Source organism: Trachypithecus francoisi, unplaced genomic scaffold (assembly GCF_009764315.1).
Source record: "Trachypithecus francoisi isolate TF-2019V2 unplaced genomic scaffold, Tfra_2.0 Lachesis_group2, whole genome shotgun sequence".
NCBI lineage: Eukaryota > Metazoa > Chordata > Mammalia > Primates > Cercopithecidae > Trachypithecus > Trachypithecus francoisi.
In genome coordinates, this window is record NW_022681465.1 from 150,811,523 (window position 1) to 150,829,990 (window position 18,468).

Genomic DNA, 18,468 nt, shown 5'->3' on the forward strand with positions numbered 1-18,468 from the left:
AAATCTATAGACGTCTTTAGCACATTTGAAAACAGCTTTTTGAGAAGCACTGAATCAAAATCAAGTCATTTCTATATATGGATTTACTACATTAAAAAGCCTTCCATACATACAAACGCAGACACCAAAGTAAAAGAATAAAAGGAAATAATACCAGTTCAATAATTCAATTATTTCCTCAGAACAGTCAATGCAACTTCACCATAGTAATGGAAAATATATCTAGAGCTTAAGAAAAAATGTCATCTAAATTTTATCTCCCAAGGAAATCCAGTAGTTAAAAGCCAGTCAATATGTCTGTGTTGATAGGATGAAGAAATGAGACAAAGTTGAAATAGTCAACAGGATCTAAACATATTACCAGCCAACAAGAATCAAAATAAAATTGCTCAGAGAAAAGCTTACTTGTGTAAGTGTGTGTGCATGTGTATAGATAGTTAGATGAGAAAGAGAGCTAGAGGGAGCATGCTATTAAATCAACAGGATCTAAATTTGAACATTAGCAGTAATAGCAAATAATGGTGGAATATAACTACAAATCAGTGAAGGCACTGCAAAATTGAAATGGAAATAATAAGTGTTTTTGAATCATTAACTTGTATCTATATATAGTAAATTGATAGCCTCATACACTGATAATAGAAAAATAATACTAAAATTCAACTTACTCCAAACCAAGCCAGCATAGTTGAATGGCCCCTTTGAAATCAAAAGAAAATATGCCAGGACTGAAAAATGACTTTCACAAAAACGTTCTGAAAGATTATGGTAATCTTATGAAAAGTAAAGTAAAACTCACATGTATTGCTCTAAATATAAATGAACTAAATATATGCTGCCCCCCCAAACAGTTTTCATAATGGGCTCAAAAAACATCTCCTTAAAAGACTTGTGCCAAGACACCAACAATTAGGAGGCAGAGAAATAAATCTCACCTGATTACTTGTCCGGTCACATTTGCCTAAAATGATAGCTGAGTCTTCAGCTATCAAGAGTGGTTCGCTTTTCTCACAGCTCTCCTGGCTGATGAGTGTGTCCCCATAGTTGGGCTGGGGGAAAATCAGGTGACTCTTCTGCGAGTCCGCAATGAGAGAGACCTCGTGGGAATAGGTCTGCAGGAAAGCCTGCACCCCGTCCACGCCTACGAAGTGTGAGGTGGGCATACCTGCCAGCCCGCCTTCAGAAGCCTGTAGCAGGCGTGACTTATGCCAGCGCCACAGCCTGAGTGCCAGCAGCACGATGACAAAGACCAGGAAGATGCAGGAGACAGCGGCCACCGCCACCACCAAGTACAGCGTGAGGTCTGAGGTTTCAGAGTTAGCCAGAGACTCGAGGCTGCCGAGGTCCGCCAGGACTTCGGGGATGCTGTCGGCCACAGCCACGGTGAGCGTGACGGTGGCCGAGAGAGGGGGCTGGCCATGGTCCTGGACAGCCACCACGAGGCTCTGCTTGAGCGCGTCTCTGTCCAGCAGGGCCCGCACCGTGCGCACCTCGCCTGTGTGCTCCCCTACCGCGAAAAGTCCCGGCTCGCTGGCCTTGAGCAGGCGGTAGGACAGCCAGGCGTTCTGGCCTGAATCTTTGTCCACTGCAACCACCTTGGTCACCAGGTAGCCAGGTTCTGCAGAGCGGGGCGCCAGCTCCACGCCAGTGGAGCCGTCTGTGGGGAGGGCGGGGTACAGGATCTCAGGCGCATTGTCGTTCTGATCCAGCACGAACAGGCTCAGCGACACGTTGCTGCTGAGGGGCGGGTCCCCGCTGTCACGTGCTATCACTCTCAGTTGTAAGTCTCGAAACTGCTCATAGTCGAAAGATTGTAGGGCATAGAGAACACCAGTATTGGAGTTAATAGAGACATAGGAGGACAGAGGCACCCCCTGGACAGTGTCATCCGTCAGAGAGTAAGTGACCAGGGCATTCTGTTTGCTGTCCGGGTCGAGGGCAGTCACTGAGAAGATGGAGGCACCCCTGGGGTTGTTTTCGGGAATATAGGCAAAGTAAGAGGAGTGAGGAAAAACAGGAGGGTTATCGTTGTCATCTGCCACATTCAGCCAGATACGAGTTTCTGCAGACAGAGGCGGGCTTCCCTGGTCTGTGGCTGTCAACGTTATATTGTAGCTCTGGACCAACTCCCTGTCCAGCACTCTGCTTGTTATCAATTTGTAATAATTTCCATAAGTCTTTTCTAATTCAAAAGGCAGGTGGTTAGGAATAAGACAGGAGATTTGACCATTTTCTCCAGAATCTTGATCTTGCACATTTAGAAGAGCAATGACTGTACCTGGAGGAGAGTTTTCCAGAATTGAATTAATAGAAGAGGTGATAGTTATTTCTGGAGCGTTATCATTCACATCCACAACAGTGATCAACATCATCGCGGTGGTAAAGAGACCTCCACCATCTTGGCCTTGAATTTCCATCTCATAGAATCCATATTTTTCAAAATCCAGAGACCCCCGTACTAGAACTTCTCCAGTTTGTGAATCCAATTGGAATATTTCAGAAGTCTTGCTTTCCATGTTCCGAAATGAATACCTTACTTCCCCGTTGATTCCCTCGTCTGGATCCGTTGCATTAACAACCAGCACCCGAGTTCCGGAGCTGATGTTTTCTGGAACGCTCACGCGATATACGGACTGTGTAAACATTGGGATGTGGTCATTTACATCGAGGACCACCACACGAATGGGAACTGAGCCCTTTCGGATGGGATCGCCTCCATCTAAAGCCGTGAGGAGGAGCAGGTGAGCAGCCTCTTTCTCTCGGTCCAGGCTTCCCTCCAGTACTAGCTCTGGATTCTTGGCCCCATCCATTCTGCCCCGCAGTTGCAAGGAAAAGTAACTATTAGGGCTGAGCTGGTAGCTCTGGAGGGAGTTCACGCCCACATCTGGATCCCTAGCATTAGGAAGAGCAAATCGCGCCCCAGGAATTGCGTGCTCACTGACTTTTATCTCCACTTCGTCTTCCTGGAAGCTGGGGGCGTTATCATTAATATCGATTATTTCCACCTCCACTCCGTAAATCTTCAAGGTGTCTTCCACGAGAAGTTCCATATTTAAAAAACAGGAGGACACCGTCTCACAGAGCTCCTCCCGGTCTATCCTGCCTGCCGTGATCAAGCTGCCGCTTCGCGGATTCACAGTGAAAAGCTGTGTCTTCCCTCTGGAGACGATGCGGACTCCGCGCTTCGCCAGCTCCCGGGGCTCCAGCCCCAGGTCCTTGGAGATACTGCCCACGAAGTAGCCTTTTTCGGTTTCTTCGGGCACCGAATATCGGATCTGCCCGGCCCGGAACCCCCGCAGCGTCCCCAGGAAAATGCACAGCAGCACCAGCCGACTGCGGTCCAGGCGCTGTAGCCGATTCGCCATGGCAGGCTCTAAGCCGATATTCCGCGATTTCTCGAGCTGGTTGGTTGTGAATCGGTTTATGTATCTATGAAGTCCTAGGCCGACTGCATCCAAAATATATCAGAAAGCGCAGGAAAATACTTCTAAGTCTCCAGTGAGTATCCATCTCATTCTGCTTTGTGTGGTAGAGGCGGGGGAGGGAGGGACTCAATAGCGCGCAGCTTCCCATTCCCTGATTGGTGAACAGCGGCGCCTAGAGCCCATTTTTATTATTGCAACGACTAAGAAATTCCAGAAGAAATGATTACGCTCACCTCTTTGTGAATCACACATATTTGTAGAGCTTAAAAACGATTATACACAATGCTTATATTATGTGATGTTAAAACTTTACCAAGAACACCCACGAAAGGAGTAATTATTAAAGGGACTTGCTTAATTTTAGAGAAGTTTTCAAAATATTACTGGAGCCGAAAACTTGTAGGTTATAGTTGGTTCCAATTGGTTTTAACCGACTGAAAAGAACGACATTTCTGGAAGTGGAAATAACACGGTCCCGATTAAATCATCAGGTAGGATGCCTAACTTTTTTTTTTTTTTTTTGAGACGGAGTCTCGCTCTGTGGCCCAGGCTGGAGTGCAGTGGCCGGATCTCAGCTCACTGCAAGCTCCGCCTCCCGGGTTCACGCCATTCTCCTGCCTCAGCCTCCCGAGTAGCTGGGACTACAGGCGCCCGCCACCTCGCCTGGCTAGTTTTTTGTATTTTTTAGTAGAGACGGGGTTTCACCGTGTTAGCCAGGATGGTCTCGATCTCCTGACCTCGTGATCCGCCCGTCTCGGCCTCCCAAAGTGCTGGGATTACAGGCTTGAGCCACTGCGCCCGGCCGCCTAACTATAATTCTTACAAGTGTTCCTTTATTGAGTAAATGAAACACTTGAGAAAAATTGAATAACTCAGGGTTTCAATTAAATTACCATGCCGTGAAAATATACCTGTGTTTTATATTTTTAACCAAAAGGTATTTTATTTCATAAAAAATGTCACCGGAGATTACCCATGTAGATGGCCTTAAAATGTCTTTGAATAGTAGGAAGATTGAGGCATTTAATTTAAACTTTTGTTTTAACAATGATAACCATATATTTGACCTATATTTTGGGAACTCTATGAAGAGGTTATCTAGAATCTTAAAATAATTTCACTATATTGGAATATATTGGCATATTGTAATATAAAAAGGATTAAATACATTTTAAAATACTTACCTGTTTAAGAATCTTATTTGCTTCCAAGCTAGGAGTTACAATGCTAGCCAGTAGCATGGAAGAGCTATCTTTGTTGAAGTTATCTTGTGTGGCTGGACAATGATCAACAGATGTGAGGAAATTAAATTCAGGATTCATTTGATCCCCAGGCACACAAAAATTATAGGCATAGGGCAACGTTCCCTCACTGTAGCTGGGGGGACCCACAGGTCCGGACTTGGAGCAGAGAACTGACTCAAAGCAGCCCCCTGCAGTAGGGCTGAAAGACTGTCTTAGGCGTAGAGCGATAGCTAGAACCACCGCGAGCAGAAAGAGCACAGAAATCAAGGCCAAGGCGACCACCAGGTAAAACTGCATCTCAGCCTGGGAGTCAGAGGGTGTGGGACGGTCGCTGAAATCCGGCAGTATCTCTTGCAAGTTATCTGCGAACACCAGGTGCAGCATGGCAGTCGCTGAAAGAGGTGGCTGTCCTCCATCTCTTACAGAGACTAGCAGGCGCTGGCGGACCGAGTCCTTGTCACCCAAAGCACGCGCCATGCGCACCTCGCCCGTTCGCAGCCCCAGGCTGAAGAGCCCGGGCTCACTGGCATGCACCACGTGGTAGGACAGCCAGGCATTGTGCCCCGAGTCGGCGTCCACGGCCACCACCTTGGTCACTAGGTAGCCTGGCTGTGCGGCCCGCGGCACTGTGTCGAAGAGCGCAGAGCCGTCGGGACCCAGCGCAGGGTACAGCACCCGCGGTGCGTTGTCGTTAAGGTCGCCCACCAACACGCGCAGGCTCACATTGGCGCTGAGCGCGGGCGAGCCCTGGTCGCAGGCCTGCAGCGTGAGCTCGAATGCGCGCAGCTGCTCGTGGTCGAAGGCGCGCTGCGCGAACACCACCCCGTTCTGCGCGCTCACGGACACGTAGGACGACAGCGTTCGTGACTCCAGGTCGCTGGCAACGACAGAGTAGGAGACACGGCCATTGGGCCCGAAGTCTGGGTCAGAGGCACTGACTTGCGCTATGGAGGCACCTGGCTGGTTGTTTTCTGGCACATGGACCAGGTAGGCAGACTGTCCGAAAACGGGCGCGTTGTCGTTGACGTCAGTAATGTGCAGGGTTATGGTTTTGCTGGAGGAGAGCGGAGGCTTGCCCCTGTCGGTGGCTGCGATGGTGACGTTGTACTCTGGGGTCTGCTCTCGATCCAGGGCCCCATCTGTTACTAACTTGTAGTAATTATTAGAAGAAGAATGAATCTTAAATGGAACAGCTCTACTTAAACTACACCTGACTTCCCCATTTTCCCCTGAGTCTCGGTCCCGTGTTTTGAAGAGGGCAACAACCACTCCTGGAGGGGAATCCTCCATAATCTGATCAGAGAGTGAAGTGATGATTATTTCTGGGCTGTTGTCATTTTCGTCTAGAACTTCTATAATTACTTTACAACGTGTTGAGAGAGATCCTCGGTCTTTTGCCTCTATGTTCATCGTATATCTTTCCACTTCCTCAAAATCCAAAGGCTGCTGAGTTAGAATGTTTCCTGTAGTGTAATCCAGAGAGAACACGTGCTGAGCTTTGTCAGCCACACCAAGGAAGGAATAAGTGATCTCCGAGTTGATGCCCTCGTCCTGGTCAGTGGCCTTCACTCTCAGGATGGAGGTGCCTGGAGGCACGTCTTCCCGTAGGCTGACCCTGTACACATCCTGGCTGAACACTGGAGGGTTGTCATTGGCATCTATTACCAGGATTCTTATCTGAGCAGTACCGCTTCGGGGAGGGTCCCCACCATCTAAGGCAGTCAGTACCAAGTGGTGAGCGCTCTGCGTTTCTCGGTCCAGAGTCTTCTGCAGTACTAATTCTGGATATTTGCCACCATCAGGATTGTCTTTCTCCACCAATGAGAAATACTCATTAGGACTTAGTTGGTATTTGCTCAGCGAATTCATACTAATATCAGGATCTTCTGCAGACTCAAGAATTGTTCCCATCCCCGGGCTGACAGATTCACTGATTTCTAAGTTTATTTCATCTTTCTGGAATTGAGGGGCGTGGTCATTAATATCCTCAATCACCACAACGATATGAAAAATATTTAAAGGATTTTCCACCACAGCTTCCAATTGCAACTCACATCTTCTTCTCTCTTTACACATTTGCTCACGGTCTAGTCGGTCCTTCACAAGTAAGTCCCCGCTCTCCGCGTCTACGCTGAAGTGCAGCTTCTCCGCGCTAACTCGCAGCTTGCGAGCCGACACATCCAGGACACTGAGCCCTAGATCTTTAGCGAGGTTCCCCACCACCGAGCCCTTGGCCAGCTCCTCCGGAATCGAGTAGCGGATCGGCTCACACAGCGCGGGGTAGAACAAAGGCAGCAGCAAGGGAAATAGTACCTGCCGCGGGCCGGCGCGGCGCCTCTGCGCGCAGCTTCCTCCCATCGTTCGTTTGGGTTCTCGCTGGGTCCCCGCTTTTCCAGCTGGAGAAAGTGCACTCTACCGCGCTAAAAGAGCATTCTGCCCAGGACAGGAGGAGTCCCGGGTCTCGGAGCTGGGAATCTGGTGTGCTGGGCAAAGTCTGCCCAGCCGGGAGCCTCTGTGTGTGCGCTGGTTTTCTTCTTTCTGTTGTTGGCTGCGCAGGGAATCCTAGGCTGGAGGCTGAGGGATCCCCGGCGTCAGCGCTTGCTCTGCACTGGCCGACAGCGGCGCCCAGAGGCTCCGTGTGGGACTGCAGCTTGACTTCATCTCTTTCAAGGAGTTTTTGAGTTGACAGCCAAAATATTTGAATCTTATTCCTCAGTGATTCCTTTTACATCAGGAAATATATTTCCACGTGGTCATAACTAGCTTATCTTTTTATGTACTAAAATTTACATATATCTTGAATAAATGAATATTTTTTCTTCAAAATTTAAAGAGGCACAAAAGAATATAGCATGAAGGTTTATAGGTCTCCTATCCTATGGCCCATTGCTCTCCACTTCCTCCATCCAGAGGCAGTCATTCTTGTTCCTTTTAAGAGTAATTATCTAGCCGGGCGCGGTGGCTCAAGCCTGTAATCCCAGCACTTGGGAGGCCGAGACGGGCGGATCACGAGGTCAGGAGATCGAGACCATCCTGGCTAACACGGTGAAACCCCGTCTCTACTAAAAAAATACAAAAAATTAGCCGGGCGAGATGGCGGGCGCCTGTAGTCCCAGCTACTCGGGAGGCTGAGGCGAGAGAATGGCGTAAACCCGGGAGGCGGAGCTTGCAGTGAGCTGAGATCCGGCCACTGCACTCCAGCCTGGGCGACAGAGCGAGACTCCGTCTCAAAAAAAAAATAAATAAATAAATAAAATAAAAATAAAATAAAATAAAAAAAAAAAGAGTAATTATCTATGAAGCTGGAAGTACTGAAGATAAGCAACATTTTTTTGTCTCCAATTCTAACCTATATTCACCTAGAAAGTAATAATTCCTTATTTCATATTTAAGTACTGGAATGCAACCATTGCCCTAGTCATTACTATCATCCAGGGTGTCCTGTATTGCTTTTAAATAACCATATTTAAAAATATTTTCTTACAATAGCTACAATGTCAAAAGAGTAGTTTTTTAAAAAAAATCTGTATTTTTCATTTGAGATGAATGCACAATAATTTTGACTCTTATGAACACAAATATGAAATAATAGTTTCAAAGGTTTAATAGTTAATAACTATGATCCTAAAGAGTGTGCTTTCCTTCCACAGACCTATCATTGAACAAATGTTGACTGGCCTGAAAAAAGTCATGGTCTTCAAAGGGTCTTGAGAAACTTTGGAATGCTTTTTGACTTTATGCTACCACATTTAGTAGAATATTAGTAATGAAATTAAGAGATCAACCTAATACATCACTATTTTCATTGAACTAAATGACTTCATCAGTACCTCCACTGATCCTTTGTTTAGATAATTTTCCTTACTTATTTGCATATATTATTTTTTAAATATTATATGCAAATATTTGCATATATTATTTTCTTTTTTATTTTTGGTGCTTATATTCTGATCTGCAGAAATGGCATTTCTTTCTTGACTCTAAGTTTATTTTGCCTCTCAATTTCAGAATTTTCAGAGTTTCAGGTGTTTGCCTCCCTATACATTAAAGAGCCACTGAAATAGCTTCGTCATATATCTGTTGCTCCTGTTCTTGGGAACATGTACAAATTTATCTGTCTTCCCAATCCATATTTACTTTCAGCCTTAGTGATTAGACTATTTAACAAAAAAGACAAAAGCAGAACCCCAAATGTTCTTAATTTCACTCTCTATAGCCTCTTCAGGATCCCTATTGAGCAACACAAGTTACATTAAAATGCTATATCTTCCACATAGTAGTGGGAAATTAGAGAATTGTATGCAAAAAGGATGCTTCAGTGTTATCAGGTATAAATAGGGCAGGAAAAATCTAAGTATACATTGTTATAAATAAGTTAATTCAATATTAATGAAAAACTTAGTATATTCAACTGCAACTATCGCCACAAAGTATAGATTTAAAAATATATAAAGGGTAGTTTGGAAAAGGCCTATTGCTCTTCTCCTTGGGAAGAACTGCATTGAGTAATCTTGGATTTGGGTTGTGTTTCCAGAGACCATTTCTTTCTGATACTTACCTATTCTTACCAGACTGCCTTCAGAAAAAGAGGGGTGCTTAAGGGGCTGGAGTTTCAATATGTGACCACCCAGGAGGAAATATAAATCGACAGGCACTTCTGTATGGAAGTCTGTCTTAAGAATTGTCAATATTGTACTCAACAACACTATAAACTACAAGGTTCTGCAAAGCTAATCATAACAAAGCCTGATGACATACAGGCCTTGATTGAGACTAGGTGAATTTTACCAGAAAGTTAAAAAAAAAACCCTGAATAAACATCAAATTCTACTCATCAGTGTTTTACCATTTACACTTTCCACCATCATGCTGCAAACTTAAAAGTAAAACCAATCTTTTTTAACAACAGAAAAAGAATAAAAATAAAAGTAAAACTCACTGGAACCAATGGAGTATCCTCTATAGGCAACTTCGAATCATTTAACAAAGACAAAGGATCCTTTTTCTCACAGCTCTCCCGGCTGATGAGTGTGTCCGCATAATTGGGCTGGGGGAAGATCAAGTGACTCTTCCGTGAGTCCGCGGTGAGAGAGACCTCGTGGGAATAGGTCTGCAGGAAAGCCCGCACCCCGTCCACGCCCACAAAGTGCGAGCCAGGCACGCCTGTCAAGCCACCTCCTGAAGCCTGCAGCAGGCGTGACTTGTGCCAGCGCCGCAGCCTGAGCGCCAGCAGCACGATGACGAAGGCCAGGAAGACGCAGGAGACCGCAGCCACCGCTACCACCAGGTATAGAGTGAGGTCTGAGGTTTCAGAGTTAGCCAGAGACTCGAGGCTGCCAAGGTCCGCCAGGACTTCGGGGATGCTGTCGGCCACAGCCACGGTGAGCGTGACGGTGGCAGAGAGAGGGGGCTGGCCGTGGTCCTGGACAGCCACCACGAGGCTTTGCTTGAGCGCGTCTCTGTCCAGCAGGGCCCGCGCCGTGCGCACCTCGCCGGTGTGCAGCCCCACCGCGAAGAGTCCTGGCTCGCTGGCCTTAAGCAGACGGTAGGACAGCCAGGCGTTCTGGCCCGAGTCTCTGTCCACTGCCACCACTTTGGTCACCAGGTAGCCAGGCTCTGCGGAGCGGGGCGCCAGCTCCACGCCAGTGGAGCCGTCTGTGGGGAGGGCGGGGTACAGGATCTCGGGCTTATTGTCGTTCTGGTCCAGCACAAACAGGCTTAACGACACATTGCTGCTGAGTGGAGGATCCCCGCTGTCGCTGGCTGTCACCTGCATCTGTAGCTCATGGAACTGCTCATAGTCAAAGGATCTGAGTGCATACAGGACGCCAGTGTCTGAGTTGATGGATATGTATGAGGACAGAGGTGCCCCTTGGATGGTGTCTTCAGCCAGGGAGTAAATAATCCGGGCATTCTCTTTGCTGTCCGGGTCCAGCGCTGTCACTGAGAAGATGGAGGCACCCCTGGCGTTGTTCTCTGGGATATAGGTAAAGTAGGAGACATGAGAGAAGGTAGGTGGGTTGTCATTGATATCTGCCACTTGTAGCATAAAGTGAGTTTCCGTTGATAGAGGTGGACTTCCCCCATCTGTGGCTGTTACTGTGATATTGTAAGAGGATACCTGTTCCCTGTCAAGGGCTCTGTGTATCACCAATCTGTAATAACTATCAATGGACTTTTCTAATTTAAATGGTAGATACGCCAAAATGGAACAGGTTACCCGTCCATTCTGCTCAGAGTCTAAATCATGCACATTTAAAAGGGCTACGACTGTTCCCAGAGGTGAATCTTCAGTCACTGGACTAAATAGAGACGTGATGGCCACCTCTGGACTGTTGTCATTTACATCTTCTACTGTAATCAACACTTTTGCAGTTGCAAGATATGCTCCTCCATCTTCTGCTTGTATTTCTATTTCATAGAAACCAGTTTCTTCATAATCTAGATTTTCTGATATTTTTATTTCTCCAGTATATTTGTTTAGTTGGAACTTCAACAATTGCGTATCAGGTAATTTTCGGAATGAATATGTCACTTCTCCATTGGCACCTTCGTCCCTGTCGGTGGCTGTGACTGTCAGCAGCTGAGTGCCCACAGGCAAATTCTCAGGAACACTCACTCGGTATTCTGGTAAGGTGAAGACCGGCGCGTTGTCATTTGTATCGAAGACAGTCACGCTGACGAGGACAGTGCCAGATCGGAGAGGGTCACCCCCGTCGGAGGCGGTGAGGACCAGGTGGTGAATGGCCTCTTCCTCGCGATCTAGAGCGTGCTCCAGTACCAGCTCCGGGTACTTGACGCCATTGGCACGGCTCTGAACTCTTAGGGAGAAGTGCTTATTGGGGCTGAGCTGATAGCTCTGCAGGGAGTTCATGCCCACATCCGGATCAATAGCTTCCGGGAGAGGAAAACGCATTCCCGTGGCGACATTTTCATTAATTTTTACGTCTAGATTTTCTGCTTGGAATTTTGGAGCATTGTCATTGATATCAGTTACTTCTATTTCTATGCCAAAAAGTTTCACCCTTTCTTCCACAAGGATATTAAAACTCACCAGGCACCGCGCGCTCTGAGCGCAGAGCTCCTCCCGGTCTATCCTGCCCGCGGTGACCAAGCTGCCGCTGCGCGGGTCCAGAGAGAAAAGCTGCGTCCTACCTCTGGAGACTATGCGTACTCCGCGCTCCGCCAGCTCTCCGGGCGCCAGCCCCAAGTCTTTGGAGATGTTGCCCACGAAAGAGCCTTTCTCTAATTCCTCAGGAATTGAGTAGGAGATCTGCCGGGCTCCAGCCTCCCATGGAATCCCGACGAAAAGGCAGAGCAAGACCAGCTCACTGCAATCCTTTGATTCCTTTGAGCGATTCCTTTGAGCGGCCATTGTAGTCTGGTTACAGAATTCTGCAAAGTACTCACTGCACACGTTGTGTGTTTCAACCGGTTCCTTTGCCTTTCTGTGGCTTCAGGGTGTCTCTGTAGCCTGAGCACTTTAAATTTTGGAGTGAGCTTCCCTGCAGCCCAGCAGCCGGTTTGTGGGGCTTTGTGTAGTTGGAGCCCTGAGAATCCGGATTGAGCTCTGGCTGCGTTTTCTCTCCTAGTAGGTGAACAGCGGCGCTCAGAGCCCTAAGAAGTTACTGCACCCAAGTTATACATGGACTGGAAAGTAAACTCCATTCTGTTGTATTATTATATTTTACATAGATTCTTTGGTTTCCCCACTCCTATCTTTAAATAATTTACTACATGTAGGTTTCTTACTGGAGATGTGACAAAGTGGAGTGAAAATATTGTAAATATTTCACAATAATGTTTAGTTAAATATATATTTGCAACACGTTTTCCCAACAGAAATGTACATACTATAATAAAAGGTAAATAATACTTATTTTAGGTCATATGAGTGTCTAGGTATATTCAGAAAAGTCTTATAATTTAAAATTGTGATTTAAATAGTCCAATTTTATTTAGTATACATTCATACAAGACTATATTAAATAAACTCTTCATGACATAGTTCACTCTGAAGCTTTATAATTTTAACTACTTAATTCATTAAATTTATTTAGCTTAGGATTGTGTAAGAGGTTTTTAAAGTACTGTTCTGGAATAGTTTTACTGAGCCTTAATGAAATTTTTGTGTAAAATGTACTTTATCTTATAGGGATACAAGTTAAGTGGACCTATTTAAATGATTAAGCAGGCAATCACAAACTAAAATGAACATATATTACAGTTGCAAATTAAAATGTTTGCATTGTAATGAGAAAAGAAATATGTAGAATTTGAAGTACTGAAAGTTTTAGAAAACAAAGTTAGATGTAGTGATATAGGTTTTCAACAAGTAAGTGTTTATGTCAAATGACCTGTTTTCATCAGAGCATTAATACCAGTATAAATAATCTCTTCTCTTAGGCAGTTTGTATGAGAGGCCAAAGTCCAGTGGTTCACATATATTCAACTGTGTGTGCCCATCAACCCAGTAGCAATTATTCCCTCAAATGCAAAGGGTATAGAAGTTCACTTCTTTCACACAGAGAACAGGATGTTCAGAAGTGTTTATGTCACTATGCCTTCCAAGTATAGAACTCTTCAAAGATTTTATCTTTTTTCTTCAAAAATCTATCAGAGAATCAGAGACAGAGACTGAGTGCAATGGCAACAGTATTTCATTTCATTTCTTAGAATGTCTTTTTTTTTTGAGACAGGGTCTCGCTCTGTCACCCAGGCTGGAGTGCAGTGGCATAATCATAGCTCACTGCAGCCTAGACTTCCTGGGCTCAAGCGATTCTCCCACTGCAGCCTCCAGAGTAGCTGAGACCACAGGAATGTGCCACCACACCCTGCTAATTTTTAAATTTTTGGAAGCAATGGGGTCTCCCTATGTTGCCCAGGCTGGTCTCAAATTCCTGGGCTCAAGAGATTCTCTACCTCCACCTCCCAAAGTGCTGGGATTACAGCACACTTGGCCCTGCCTGCATATTTATTTATTTACTTTAGAGACAGGGTCACACTCTGTCATCCAGGCTGGAGTGCAGTGGCAAGATCAGGGCTCACTGCAACCTTGACCTCCTAGGACCAAGCAATCCACCCAGCTCAGCCTCCCAAGTAGCTGGGACCACAGGGGAATGCTACCACAGTCTGCTAATGGTTTTGTTTTATTTTTGTTTTAGTAGAGATGGGGGGTCTCCCTATATTGCCCAGGCAGGTCTCAATTCTTGGGTTCAAGTGATACTTTCTGCTTCAGCCTCCAAAAGTGCTGTGATTATAGGTGTGAGCCACTGGGCCTGCCTTCTGAATATTTTTAAGCTTTAAAAATATATAAATAAGATATGGTAAATTCACTAAGTCTTGGCAAATTTGAATAGATAGGTTACTTGTTTGTCTTCTTAGGGGCCAAGACCACTGCTTCTGTTCGATGGTCAGAACTTGACAAAATATGGTGGCTCACACCTGTAATCCCAGCACTTTGAGAGGCCAAGTTGGGAGGATCATGAGGTCAGGAGTTTGAGACCAGCCTGGTCGACATAGTGAAACCCCATCTCTACTAAAAATACAAAAAATTTAGCCATGGTGAGGGGTGCCAGTAATCCCAGCTACTTGGGAGGCTGAGGCAGGAGAATCGCTTGGACCCAGAAGGTGGAGGTTGCAGTGAGCTGAGATCGCGCCACTGCACTCCAGCCTGGGCGACAGTGCGAGACTCCATCTCAAAAAAAAAAAAAAAAAAAAAGACAAAGACTAAATATCTTCAATCGGGTGACATTCTACAATTGACAAAACATTGAGAAAAGATTATAAAAAGCTGTGAGTTTTAAACATATAATTCTAGATATGAAAATAAAGTAGTACGCCTAAAATATGAGAAACTAGTAGACTATTAGATAAATCACACACAAAAAAGAGAAACTCACCGAAGTTAGAGTCTCAGAATGTGAAGTCAAATCCTTCCCACCATGAGGTGGAATTAAGGCTCCAGGAGAAACACTGCAAACTATGTCTTCATTGGAATGTACGGGTGCACTACATTTTAGGAAATTAAACTCTTTTGTACCCGTATGTGCAATGCACAGATTATAAGAATAAGGCAAAGTCCCCTCACTGTAGTTGGGGGGAACTACAGGTCCAGACTTGACACAGAGACCAGGACGGAAGCAGTCCCAAGCAGTAGGGCTGAGAGAGCGTCGCAGGCGCAAGGCAATGGCCAGAATCACCGCAAGGAGGAAGAGCACTGAGATTAAGGCCAAGGCAATCACCAGGTAAAACTGTAGCTCAGCCTGGGGGTCAGAAAGTACAGGGCGATCGTACTCTCTGAGGTCTGGCAGTATCTCTTGCAAGTTGTCTGCGAAGACCAGATGCAGCGTGGCGGTGGCAGAGAGTGGCGGCTGTCCACCATCACGCACAGTGACCAGCAGGCGCTGGCGGGCTGCGTCCCTGTCACCTAAGGCTCGAGCCATGCGCACCTCACCAGTGCGCAGCCCCAGGCTGAAGAGCCCGGGCTCGCTGGCCTGCAGCACGTGGTAGGATAGCCAGGCGTTGTGTCCTGAGTCAGCGTCCACTGCTACCACCTTAGTCACTAGGTAGCCGGGCTCTGCAGAGCGAGGCACCATATCGAAGAGCGCGGAGCCGTCAGGACCCAGAGCTGGGTACAGCACGCGCGGTGCGTTGTCATTGCGGTCTCCCACCAACACGCGCAGGCTCACGTTGGCGCTGAGCGCGGGCGAGCCGTGGTCGCCGGCCTGCAGCGTGAGCTCGAAGGCGCGCAGTTGCTCGTGATCAAAGGCGCGCTGCGCGAACACTACCCCGCTCTGCGCGCTCACGGACACGTATGACGACAGCGCCAGGGGTTCTAGGTCACTTGCCACGATAGAGTAGGAGATGTGGCCGTTGAGCCCCAAATCCGGGTCAGAGGCGCTCACTTGCGCAATGGAGGCTCCTGGCGGGTTGTTCTCGGCCACATGAACCACGTAGGACGTCTGGTCGAAAACTGGGGCGTTGTCGTTGATGTCAGTGACGTACAAGGTGATGCTTCTACTGGAAGAAAGGGGCGGCTTGCCCCTGTCAGTGGCTACGATGGTTACATTATATTCTGGTGTCTGCTCTCGGTCCAGGGCTCCATCTGTCACCAGCTTGTAGTAGTTATTGGAAGAAGAATAAATCTTGAATGGAATGTCTGTTTCTATATTACACCTGACTTCTCCATTTCCTCCGAAATCCAGGTCCCGTGTTTTGAAGAGGGCAACAACCATTCCTGGAGGAGAATTCTCCAAAATCTGATCAGAGAGAGAAGTTATAATTATTTCTGGGTTGTTGTCGTTTTCATCCAGGATTTCTATGATTACTTTACACTGGGCAGAGAGACCACCTCCGTCCTTCGCTTCCACTTCCATGGTGTACCTTTCTACATCTTCAAAATCAAATGACTGGTTATTCTTAATCATACCTGTTTTCTCATCCAATAAGAACATATGTTTTGTGCTCTGGGCAGTGCTTCGGAAGTAGTAGTTTATCTCGGCATTGACCCCCTCATCCTGGTCAGTGGCTGTCACTTGCAACACAGGGGACCCAGGGGGCAGATTTTCACTAACACTAATTCTATATTCGTCTCTGCTGAAAACCGGGGGGTTATCATTGGTGTCCTTGACAAAAATTTGTATGTGAGCGGTGGCACTTCTTGGTGGGTCACCTCCGTCCAAGGCAGTCAATATCAAGCTATGAGATCTCTGTTCTTCCCGGTCTAGGAGTTTCTCCAGAGATAACTCTGGGTATTTGCCACCGTCGGAATTAACTCTAACCATTAATGAAAAATAAGGATTAGAGTTTATCTTATAATCTTTAATTGAGTTTATGTTTATATCGGGATCCGTGGCAGGGTCAAGCGATATTCGTGCACCAGCGGATGCAGATTCGAAAATTTCTAAATGTATTTCCTTTTTATCAAATTGAGGGGTGTGGTCATTAACATCTTCAATCACCACAATGATATGAAAAATATTTAAAGGATTTTCCACCACAGCTTCCAACTGTAACTCACATCTTCTTCTCTCTTTGCATATTTGCTCACGGTCTATTCGGTCCTTCACAAGTAAGTCCCCGCTCTCCGCGTCTACGCTGAAGTGCAGCTTCTCCGCGCTAACTCGCAGCTTGCGAGCCGACACATCCAGGACACTGAGCCCTAGATCTTTAGCGAGGTTCCCCACCACCGAGCCCTTGGCCAGCTCCTCCGGAATCGAGTAGCGGATCGGCTCACACAGCGCGGGGTAGAACAAAGGCAGCAGCAAGGGAAATAGTACCTGCCGCGGGCCGGCCCGGCGCTTCTGCGCGCAGCTCCCTCCCATCGTTCGCTTGGGTTCTCGCTGGGTCCCCGCTTTTCCAGCTGGAGAAAGTGCACCCTACAGCGCTAAAAGAGCATTCGACCCAGGACAGGAGGAGTCCCGGGTCTCGGACCTAGGTATCCGGTGTGCTGGGCAAGGTCTGCCCAGCCAGGAGCTTCTGTGTGTGTGCTGGTTTTCTTCTTTCTGTTGTTGGCTGCGCAGGGAATCCTAGGCTGGAGGCTGAGGGATCCCCGGCGTCAGCGCTTGCTCTGCACTGGCCGACAGCGGCGCCCAGAGGCTCCGTGCGGGACAGCAGCCCGGTTTTTCATTTTGAATTCGGTCTCCAAAATGTATATATTCTTCGAAAATGCAGGTGTACGTTCCCCCCAAATTTTGCTCTCACTATAGTATTATAGTAGATATTTCTATGCTTTGTGTCGTAAATAAATGTATTATGCACAATTTCAAACTTATACAACAGTAGGGAATATATGTAGTGAACCTTCACATAGCCACCCCACCTTCAACAATGATCACCACAAAGCCAATCTTTGTCAATATATACTGCGTTCCCCCATTATTTTTAAGTAATGCAAGATATAAAATGTCAATCAATGCTTCTTTTTAAGATGAGACATTAAGGTCAAGAATTTTATCTTTCAGCTTATGTTCTACAATCTGTTACCAATGCACAATAAGTTAAGTCCTACATAGTTCAAGAAAAAAAGAAGTAAACATTTTCCATACTGCGCTCAGTTATCTGTCTGGTGAGCCTTGTGTTCTGGTTTTAAGGGCAAGAGACATTTTTGTACTATTTAATAGTAACTACCTATATGACATACAAGCCTTCATGGATATCTGTTATGTTTTCCCCAAATTAACACACATTTCAATATTTATAAATACTAAATATGAAGGTTACTCCTCAGAAGAGAAATTGTAATAATTTTCTTGTTGTATGGTTAAAAATATGAGCCTGAAGGATGCTTTATTTTTTGCTACCCGCTTCAGGGGGAAGACGTGTTTGAAATAATTAAAATGTCTGTATGTCATAAAGCATTTCCAGACAGTTTAGCTTTTTTTTTCTTAAAAATAAAGCAACAGAAACCCAAGTAATTACAAACAAATAAAATAATTCTTCACTTCCACAGAAATGCCAGCTGTCATCAATGTATCTATGGATCACATGTTTAGCATATAATTTTGACTCAACTTCAAAGCTTATTTTCAAATGTCTTGTGAAATGTTATTTACTACTTGAAATGACACTATGTTTAAAATAACATTAAATAATACATTATTCTCTTCCTTATAGCTAAAAACAGTAAGAGTTTTAGAATCTTCCCAGCAGTTCCTGAGACTATTTTCTTAAATTATATCTGATATGCAAGTTCATTTCTAGCCTCAAAAGTTGGAGAATTGAGCCAGAAATAACATATAAGTGAAAGAAATATTTTTAATTCCTTGTTTTGTCATTTCACAGTGTCCAGTTTCAGA

The 18,468-nt window shown here is 45.9% G+C and overlaps 1 protein-coding gene across 14 annotated transcripts in view; it reads right to left on the reverse strand.

The window, feature by feature from the left end:
• LOC117065702 (protocadherin gamma-C4) overlaps positions 1–18,468 on the reverse strand; it is a 181,706-nt gene that overhangs the window by 95,748 nt on the left and 67,490 nt on the right. Inside the window, exon 1 of one of the 14 annotated variants that reach the window (XM_033180877.1) lies at positions 14,572–17,975. The exons of 10 other annotated variants lie outside the window; for them this stretch is intronic. In XM_033180877.1, coding sequence (XP_033036768.1) covers positions 14,572–16,995 — 2,424 coding nt within the window. In that variant the 5' untranslated portion in view covers positions 16,996–17,975. Of the gene's footprint in view, positions 1–935; positions 3,928–4,609; positions 7,610–9,608; positions 12,434–14,571; positions 17,976–18,468 lie in introns of those variants that run through there. 3 more of the 14 variants (XM_033180869.1, XM_033180881.1, XM_033180872.1) reach the window with 3 other exon arrangements.